Source organism: Chaetodon trifascialis, chromosome 19, assembly GCF_039877785.1.
Source record: "Chaetodon trifascialis isolate fChaTrf1 chromosome 19, fChaTrf1.hap1, whole genome shotgun sequence".
Lineage (NCBI taxonomy): Eukaryota > Metazoa > Chordata > Actinopteri > Chaetodontiformes > Chaetodontidae > Chaetodon > Chaetodon trifascialis.
Window position 1 is genome coordinate 5,694,565 of NC_092074.1, and position 9,216 is coordinate 5,703,780.

Genomic DNA, 9,216 nt, shown 5'->3' on the forward strand with positions numbered 1-9,216 from the left:
AAAATAACTGACAGAGTAAAGATATTGACCTTTGTTGTGCCAGCCTTTATTATTACATATAATTATTGACAAGTTCGAATTCAGCTTTTCAAAGAAGTCAGAGGAGCTTTGAGTTAGAGAAATCACCCAGAAATAACTTACCAGTAATGATCATTCTAAAAGCTGACCTGAACCAGCTGTAAAAGAAAGCATAAATAAAGGGATTGAGCATTGAGTTTGATAGTGCAAGCCAATTAAGGGTTTCAAACACAGCAACTGATACTGAATCAGTACTAAAAGAAAGAAATGTCATGCAAAGAAAGAATGGAGTCCAACAGCTCAGAAAAACTCCCATAATGATAGCCAAAGTTGTTGTGGCCTTTCTCTCCATCTTACTGACGGTTGCTCCAGACTTCGTGCTCTGACAGGTTGTGTTCTGGATGCTGCGTGCCTGTCTCTGTGCCACAAGGAAAATTTGAAAGTAGATACAAAGCATTATGATCACTGGGAGATAAAATGACAAAATAAGACCCATAATATTTGCCAAGAGAACATTATTTGAGCAATTTTCTTCACATTTATCTTGGTTTAATCCTGACATTATGACACCAATTCCAATTAGAGCAGAAATAGTCCAGCTCACCACGATCATGGTCACAACAACATGATCAGTTATTTTAGTCCTGTATGTCAGAGGCTGACACACTGCATAATATCTGTCAATGGAAATACAACATAAATTCAAGATAGAGCACATGCACAGGGATATATCAAAGCTGTCTCGTATTTTGCAAAATAAATCTTCATTCCAGCATGAACTCACAGAGAAGGCCATGCTGAAAGGAACAATTATGACACCAACAAGCAGGTCAGCCACAGCAAGAGAGAGAATAAGATAGTTTGTGGGAGTGTGCAGCTGTTTGAAGTAAATGATGGAGATTATTACAAGAAGATTTCCACATATAGTGATAGCACATAAAGAGCCCAGTATAACAGATAATAAAACACATACTGTAGAAGTGCTGCTTAGCAATATGTAAGATGAATTGTCTAATTCATAGCAAGAATGTATATCATTGACAACATAAGTTCTATTAAAAATGGCTTCTGGTTCCATGCTTATCAGTTCCGGCAAGTGATCAATAATACTGATAAGTTTAAAAAAAAACTTCCTCGCAAGCCTTCTTGGAAAAAGAGCACCATAGCACCTGTAGTCACACAAGTGTATGACGTGTTTGCAGTGAACTACATGCTGAACCTGTGGACTTGTTACATGTGTATTTATCAAGCACTATCTCATCACCATAATTTATATTCACGTTATGAAAAGTCAACTCCCTGGACTTTTCACATCAGAGGAACCAGGAGGGTGTAGGTGGGGGGACTCGGTTATTGGACAGGAAACGCAGTAGATGTACAGGGTGGATATGAACTGAATTGTGGCAAAAGAATTGTAGCTGGGGGTGGGGCAGTAAACATGGGCAGATGACTGATCTACTGAAAGAATCTATTGAAGAAAAGGTTCAACTCATTCTTCCACTTTTGTCCCACCACAGGCAGAGCGCCTGTGGCTCAGGAGGTAGAGCGGTCATTCACCTATTAGGAGGTCGGTGGTTCGATCCCTGGCCTTGGCAGTCCACATGCTAAGGTATCCTTGGGCAAGATCCTGAATCCCAAAACTACCCCCCATGCTGTGCCATCAGTGTGTGAATTCATATGTACGTCGCTTTGGATAAAAGCGTCTGCCAAATGGTTAAGTGTAATTGTGTTGGGTTCCTTGGAGCCAGAGATGGTTTTAAGGCCCCTCCAGACTCCACTGATGTTGAATCTACTCAAACTGATCCTCCATCTTCCTCCTGTTTTTGGGTTTTTTAGTAACTCATGTCAGAGGGTATTACAATGACAATCAAAGTAATATTTTATGGCCCCAACTATGACTAGAAGTCTTAATCATATACACAGGACACCATACCCTGTTAATTTTTGAGAATTATGTGGAAGCTCTGGAAGGGACACTGATAGCAGAACTTGTTGTGGTAAATTCTTTGATGACACTATCACAGTTTTTTTTTTATTGTTTTAAAATAACCCTCTTCTTGTCAAAGATAACAGCGAAAACTCATGAAAGTTTAATTCTTCAGAAGTTAAAAAAAAAAAAACACTCTTGGAAGAAGCAAAGTGGGCTAGTAAAGAATGTCTATATTAGAATTCTACATGAACAAGTTCAGTGAGGTAACATGCAGTCAGACAATCTGGTTGTGAAGAAAAATCTGGTTGTGAAGAAAATCCCAGGTTAGTTAAACATATTAGGGGATGCCACTGGTTGAAAAACCTTAAATGCGTCATTACTGTTCTTTTTCCACATTTTTCACATATCTGTACTTTACTTCAGCAGATGTAGTTGTCAGTACTCTGGACTTCTTTCACACTACACCTTGCAGGAATTCTATACTTTCTACTCCACTACATTTCTACACTGTGTTGCATTATACTTACCATCTCATTGCTGATTTTTCTTTCCTCATTCATCAATCATTATGACTCATTTTGTGTGATGGTTTTGGGTTTTAGTTGAGTTATTTCCTGTTTTGTCTTGTGTTTTGTTTTACTTCCTGCCTTTGTCTCTTTACCACCCTTGTGACTGTCAATTAGTTTCCCCTGTCCCTCTTCAGTCTTCCCTCTTGTGTATTTAGTCGGTGTTTTTTCCATGTTTCAGTTGTCACACCTCCTGCATCTGTTCCCTTGTCCTGCTTTTGTGCTAGTGTTCCTCATCTGTATTCCCTCATGCAATACTGGTTTATTATTAGTTTCGTTATTTGCATTTTTCCTTGTTCTTAGATTTTGCTTGCTCCCTCACTTTTTGTTGCCTGCCAGTTTTGTTTGACTGGAATCAACTTTTGTCATTAAAGCTCACTTTTTTTTCTTCTTCTACCTGCCTTAGTGTCTTGCATTCAGGTTTTATATATCTGTTAATATATTTTTCTATCTCCAGCCTGAATTTATACACTCTGTTGCAAACAGCAGTCACCATTTATGAATGCTGTTCTGCGTGCCTGCATACTTGTGCTGACAGATCGGCAGACCTAACCACTATAATCTGGGTGTGGGGGGGACACAAAAAGAAATTTGGTCTACTCACTGACTGGCGATATAAACATTCACATCCACTCTTGAACTTGCATGAAGCATAAAATGTCTTTTTAACCTATAACACTAAAAATACACTCATACTGACAATGATCTGCACACACACACACAACTTACATTCTAGAAGACTACAGGTGTTTACACTATTTATTTCGACTTTTAACATTGCAAGAGAAAAGGCTTTTAGGATGAGGACATACTACAAATGTAAAGCTATCTCAGGTTACTTTGGCACTGGTTCCTGTAGTGTTAAGTGTGGTTAGTTTTTGTTAGAGATGATAAAAATCTATTGTTTAATCAATTACTTAGACTGTCCACTATCCTATGGACAGTATCCATCAAACTGTTCAAATGCAGAGTATCATTGGAGAATCACTGTTTGATGAAGGGTATAGCTAATGGCTAATCTACTACAGCCTACCAACATTCTGCAAGTGTGTTTCCATTTAGCACCCCGGTCTCCTAGAAATTATATTCATATACAACAAATCTGCAGCAGCGAATATATTTTGAGGGAACGGTAATGCTGACTGAGTTACATTTTCTATTAACCTTTTGAGGATCCACTCATACTGCGCTACAGTTTATCTGGTATTGCTGTGTTGGTGTTGTTCTTACAACATTATAATTAATGTTGTAATTAATGTTGTAGGTGCAGGTCAAGGTCAAGGTGGATGAATGAGTCAGACACAAGACTTTCACCCCAGAGACTAGGGTTTGTGTCCCATGTGGAACTTATTTTTATATGATGCAGAAAAACTAGTCCATGCATTCGTAACTTCCAGGCTGGATTATTGCAATTCTTTACTATCAGGCTGCCCAAATTCGCTGCTGAATATTCTCCAGTTGCTCCAGAACGCTGCAGCACGTGTTCTGACAAAAACCAGGAAGCGAGATCATATTTCTCCAATACTCGCCACTTTGCACTGGCTCCCTGTAAAGTTTAGAATAGAGTTTAAAATTCTCCTCCTTACTTACAAAGCCATAAGTGGCCAGGCACCTTCTTATCTTAAAGAGCTCATAGTACCTTATTGCCCTACTCGAACACTGCGTTCCCAGAATGCAGGTCTACTTATGGTTCCTAAAGTCTCAAAAAGCAGAACAGGAGTCAGAGCATTTAGCTATCAAGCTCCTCTCCTGTGGAACCATCTTCCAGTCTTTGTCCGGGAGGCAGACACTGTCTCTACATTTAAGAGTAGGCTTAAAACTTTCCTTTTTGATAAAGCTTATAGTTAGGGCTGGCTCAGGCTGGTCCTGGACCAGCCCCTAGTTATGCTGCTATAGGATTAGACTGTTGGGGGACATCCAAAGATACACCGAGCTCCTCCGTCCTTCTGTCCCTCTCCATCCGCACGCTCTCATGTCCTACCACGGCGTGTTACTAACTTAGCTCCTTCCCCGGAGTCTCTGTGCTTTGTCGTCTTGCAGGTTCCCATGGACAGTGGCTGAATCTGGATTGTGGATTTCAGCTGCGTCTCCTGCCTTGGCCCTGCCTGACATCCACTGCAACTGCTACTGCTGTTATTACATCCACTGTCACTGTTACTGTGACTGCATGTCTGTCTCTCTGTCTCTGTCTCTGTCTCTCTCTCTCTGACTGCTTTTCTGTCTGTCTGTCTGTCTGTCTGTCTGTCTGTCTGTCTGTCTGTCTGTCTGTCTGTCTGTCTGTCTGTCTGTCTGTCTGTCTCACTCTCTCTCTCTTGCTCTTCCTCTCTCACCCAACCGGTCGAGGCAGATGGCCGCCCACCCAGAGTCTGGTTCTGCTCGAGGTTTCTGCCTGTTAAAAGGAAGTTTTTCCTCGTCACTGTCGCCAAGTGCTTGCTCATGGGGGAATTGTTGGTTTCTTTGTAGATAAAAGAGCTTGGTCTGTACCAGCTCTATATGGAAAGTGTCCTGAGACAACTTTTGTTGTGATTTGGCGCTATACAAATAAAATTGAATTGAATTGAATTGAATTATATTGTTGACTTGTTATTTTAAGACTTGGTTCAGTTATAATTTTCAGTTTCGTTTGCTTGTTTTAATGCAGAAATGTCATTATATTTCACCAAAATCCCAATCTTTCCCTAACCTTGGCACAGTGCCTTTTTTGCCTAAACCTAACCACAGATTGAAATCTGGACAAAAACCCTGGATTCTGGTGTCACAGTCCTGAACTTTGTCACAACTCTGTAATTATGAAAACACATAAGTAATATACAGACATAATATCGAGGAGACAGGGTCAACTGGTCAATCAAGGATGATGGTGCTTTGAATGGGACGAGCTAGTGTCATTTTAGCAACAGGTTAGGTGTTCACCACTATAACCTGGAAAGTCAAAGTCCATTGACAGCTCTTTAATTTGACTATTATTCTTCTGTTGTGTGAGTATTTGCACAGAGACAAAACTTAATAATGTAAATGAAGAATTCCACTTAGACTGAATCATCATTCTTATACTTAAGAAAACTTCTGGTTTGATATTCAGTCAGTAAACTGGATGTATTACCCAAACTATAACAAGAGTTATTCTCAGATGTCATGTTTGTTCTTTGTTCCTCATTAAATTGGACTCTGTGGGTCTATTATGTCATTATTCAGATCATTAAGTGGCCATGGATTTGTTTTGCTCTATTAGTTCTGTTATTGCTAGAAGACAAAAAGGCCCCAGGTTGAGGAGGTGAGAAGGTGTGAGTGTGTGTGTGTGTGTGTGTGTGTGTGTGTGTGTGTGTGTGTGTGTGTGTGTGTGTGTGTGTGTGTGTGTGTGTGTGTGTGTGTACGTAAGTACATGTGCTAGTGATAAAGACAATCTAGGGACCAATAACAACACCATACATTCACACCTCTAATTGAAGGTTCTTGCATCACATCATCTAGGTGGAGACATAATAATGAAGCCAGACTTTTGATTTGAAAAATATGTTACCCATATGAGTAAAAATAAAAATACAGTGATAAAAGTATGCAAGGAAAACAAACTGTACAGCCAACTGAACTGTTCTGTTCTGTCCCAAAGAGTCATTTTAAAAAGGAACCTATGTTATCCACGCTAGCTTCTCAGGTCTGGAGCTGGAGGTGGACTCATTTTGCTTCTCTTATTCGGTTCAAACATTCATAGTTACTGATTGGGAACTTCCTTCACCTCTCCTGACCGAGCTGACATCATCATTCACATGCATCTCAGTATGCATATCAACAAACAACCATATCACCATCCATAATGCTACAGCTCTCTTTCTGACTGTCTTCGGTTTAGCAGCAAAGTCTTTTGCTGGTTTGACTGTCAATTAATAAAAAAAAATGAGACTGTGCTCCCAAATAGAACAGCAGTATCAGTTTTTTCAACAAGAGCCCCAAAACAAGTTGCTATAATAACTATGATAACACATTTGGATTTATGATAACAGGCTTTCTGCTGTCTGGAGTTAGCAGCTTCCTGATTTATCGCAAAGTTCGGAAGTTGATGGCGGGACACTTGGCTACCGAGAGGCTGCCCATCATGGTTGAGGGAATGTGCAGGGCTGTCAACACTCAGACTCAAGCAATAAGTGAGATCGGTCACAAACTGGATGCGATTCTTGATCAAAATCGTAGGCTGGATGCAAATTCTGAACTCCTTCACAGGGTGGATTCCAACTTGGAGAAGTTGTCAGCTTAGCTCGGATCAAATTGACCACCGAATTTGGATATATTTGAATTACAGCCGCCGGGAGACTCAGAAAGACTCAAGGCAGACGAAAATTGCAGTGTTGGCCTAACCTAAACAAATTGTTATCTTCATTGGCTCCCCAAGATAACCGGCCTTCTCAAGGTCGGTATCTCTCCACTCTCCTGGATGTTATGCAGACAGGACGCTCTGGCCCTATCTCCTCCCCCAAACATCCTCTACTCCCGTGAACTTTGTTTCTGGATCAGAACTCTCCGAGGTCGTCTCCATGGCTACGGCTGTGTCTTCGTCGGGGGGGGGGGGGTAGGTTTCGCAGCACAGACACAGCGCCCCCCAGAAACCCTCACCTGCTCCCACATGTGCAAGTCTTTGAGTTTTGTTGTCATGTATTATTTTGGTTGTGTGCTGAGGTGTTTTTTTCCTAATCCCCCCCCCCACACACACACACACAGGAGTCTAGATTGGGATTTGCTTTTTTTGCCTCTTCCTCCCTCTTGTTCTCCTTTTTCTTATAAACGGGGCGCTGATCGCTGGATTGTGCAGACCCACAGTTCTCCTGTTCCTGTACTCCCCATGTTATGTGTCATTGTTCTTTTCATGATTCTTGGACGGGATGTAACTGAAATGAAATTTGAAATTTGGGGACTAATGAAGGCTTTCTGATGACTACCAATTATGATGAGGTAATTTGCCGTTTAATTTGGACAACTAGGCCCATACAGGGAGTCTTTCTTTGGCTTTTGCTTCAGTAAGTTTTCAACCAGGAAGTAACATATTGTACACGAAGGCTGAGCTGTCAACGGTGGTTTCAGTCAGCACGAAATGCAAAAAATCCACTGATCCAGGCAGTAGTACAGATGATTCAGATGGTCAGAAGATTCAGGCAGATCTTTTTATTCAAGGTTAGAAGTCTGGAACGACTGACGACAACAATGTCACATCTCTTGTGATTGGGACAGCATGAAACCAAGGAAGGCAAGACTCACACAGTTAGTCCATATTCATTTCTGCATTTAGATTAACTGTAGATACTGTGCACTCGGGAAAATGAGACACCTTCTGTATCTGCACAACACAACACATTCATCTGGGGACGGGGTCACAGTGACTGATCTGCTGCTTCACTGTATATTCAGTATCATTAATTTTTTTGATCAATGGAAAATGTAATTCAAAATAGAAAATGTTAAACATATGTTTATAACAATGTAGGAACAACCAAGACCTAAAAGATTCTTCAGAAACTCCATAGCATCTTTGGTTGTCCACTTGTGGACTCTGCCCTCATCAGTGCCCTCTGGAGGTTAGAGGGGACTTTAGAACTGTTCATTTTCAAATGCCTTTCACCTCAGTGTCGCAAGCTACAGATTTGCAGCTCACTTTGAATGACCATAGTGTACTGCAAACAGCAGTGCCACCATTGGAACAAACTTGCCCCATCAGCTGTCAGCTGCCAACATTAAAGTAATGTTTGGATTTAGAATTAATCTCGTATTTTATTCTGTGGTGTTTCTGTACACCTTGATGCCAGCCTAGTTAGCAACATTTTTGATAACCCACCCTAGACACAAAACTAGCACAGTCATGCACATTCCTGCCCAATCTGGCAACACTGAAATTGAAATAAATTTGTCAAGCAAGGTCATGTAGGTGACGCTGCACAGTGGCGCAGCAGGTAGTGCGCGTGCCTCACAGCAAGAAGGTTGGTTCGATCCCCGGGTCAGACGGGGCCTTTCTGTGTGAAGTTTGCATGTTCTTCCCGTGCATGCGTGGGTTCTCTCCGGGTACTCCGGCTTCCTCCCACAGACCAAAAACATGCTCATTAGGTTAATTGATGACTCTAAATTGTCCGTAGGTGTGAGTGTGAGTGTGAATGTTTGTTTGTCCTTACATGTGGCCCTGCAATCGGCTGGCGACCGGTTCAGGGTGTACCCCGCCTCTCGCCCATTGTAGCTGGGATAGGCTCCAGCCCCCCGCAACCCCGAAAGGGATAGGCGGTATAGATAATGGATGGATGGATGGTCATGTAGGTTGGGCAGAGAATCAAAGTTTGGTGAAATGAATATGGAATTGTATGGACCCCCATTAAAAAAAAAACTTTGTTTGTCTGCTGTATGTTCCTTACATGTAAACAGGATGCAGTTTCCCATTCCCAATTGGACAACAGTTATGGTAATGAGATAGATGTTGACTTAAGGTTCTGCACAGTGTTACATGTGACCAAGATGACCCATCAGCACTAATGCGTTGATAATCTTTCAACAGGGTTTTAACAGGTTTGATATGAAAAATAAACAGATTTTGATTTTTTTAACTGATACTGTTGACACTGTATATTGTTTCTGACTCAAGTGATATATTTATGTATATGTATTTTCTCGTGCAATTTTCTCTATATTGTTGATAATAAGAATTGCATTGAATTGGTGGACCCCTAAAAC

At 41.1% G+C, this 9,216-nt stretch overlaps 1 protein-coding gene across 1 annotated transcript; it reads right to left on the bottom strand.

Annotated features, from left to right (window-relative positions):
- Positions 1 to 97: 97 nt before the first annotated feature.
- LOC139348066 (trace amine-associated receptor 1-like) lies at positions 98 to 1,096 on the bottom strand. Its single transcript, XM_070988015.1, has one exon. It carries the CDS (start codon positions 1,094 to 1,096, stop codon positions 98 to 100), a length of 999 nt encoding a protein of 332 aa, XP_070844116.1.
- Between the last annotated feature and the right edge of the window lie 8,120 nt (positions 1,097 to 9,216).

Bases quoted from the DNA above. Each gene is read 5' to 3' on its own strand.
- LOC139348066 (XM_070988015.1), bottom strand. From the start codon at position 1,096: ATGGAACCAGAAGCCATTTTTAATAGAACTTATGTTGTCAATGATATA.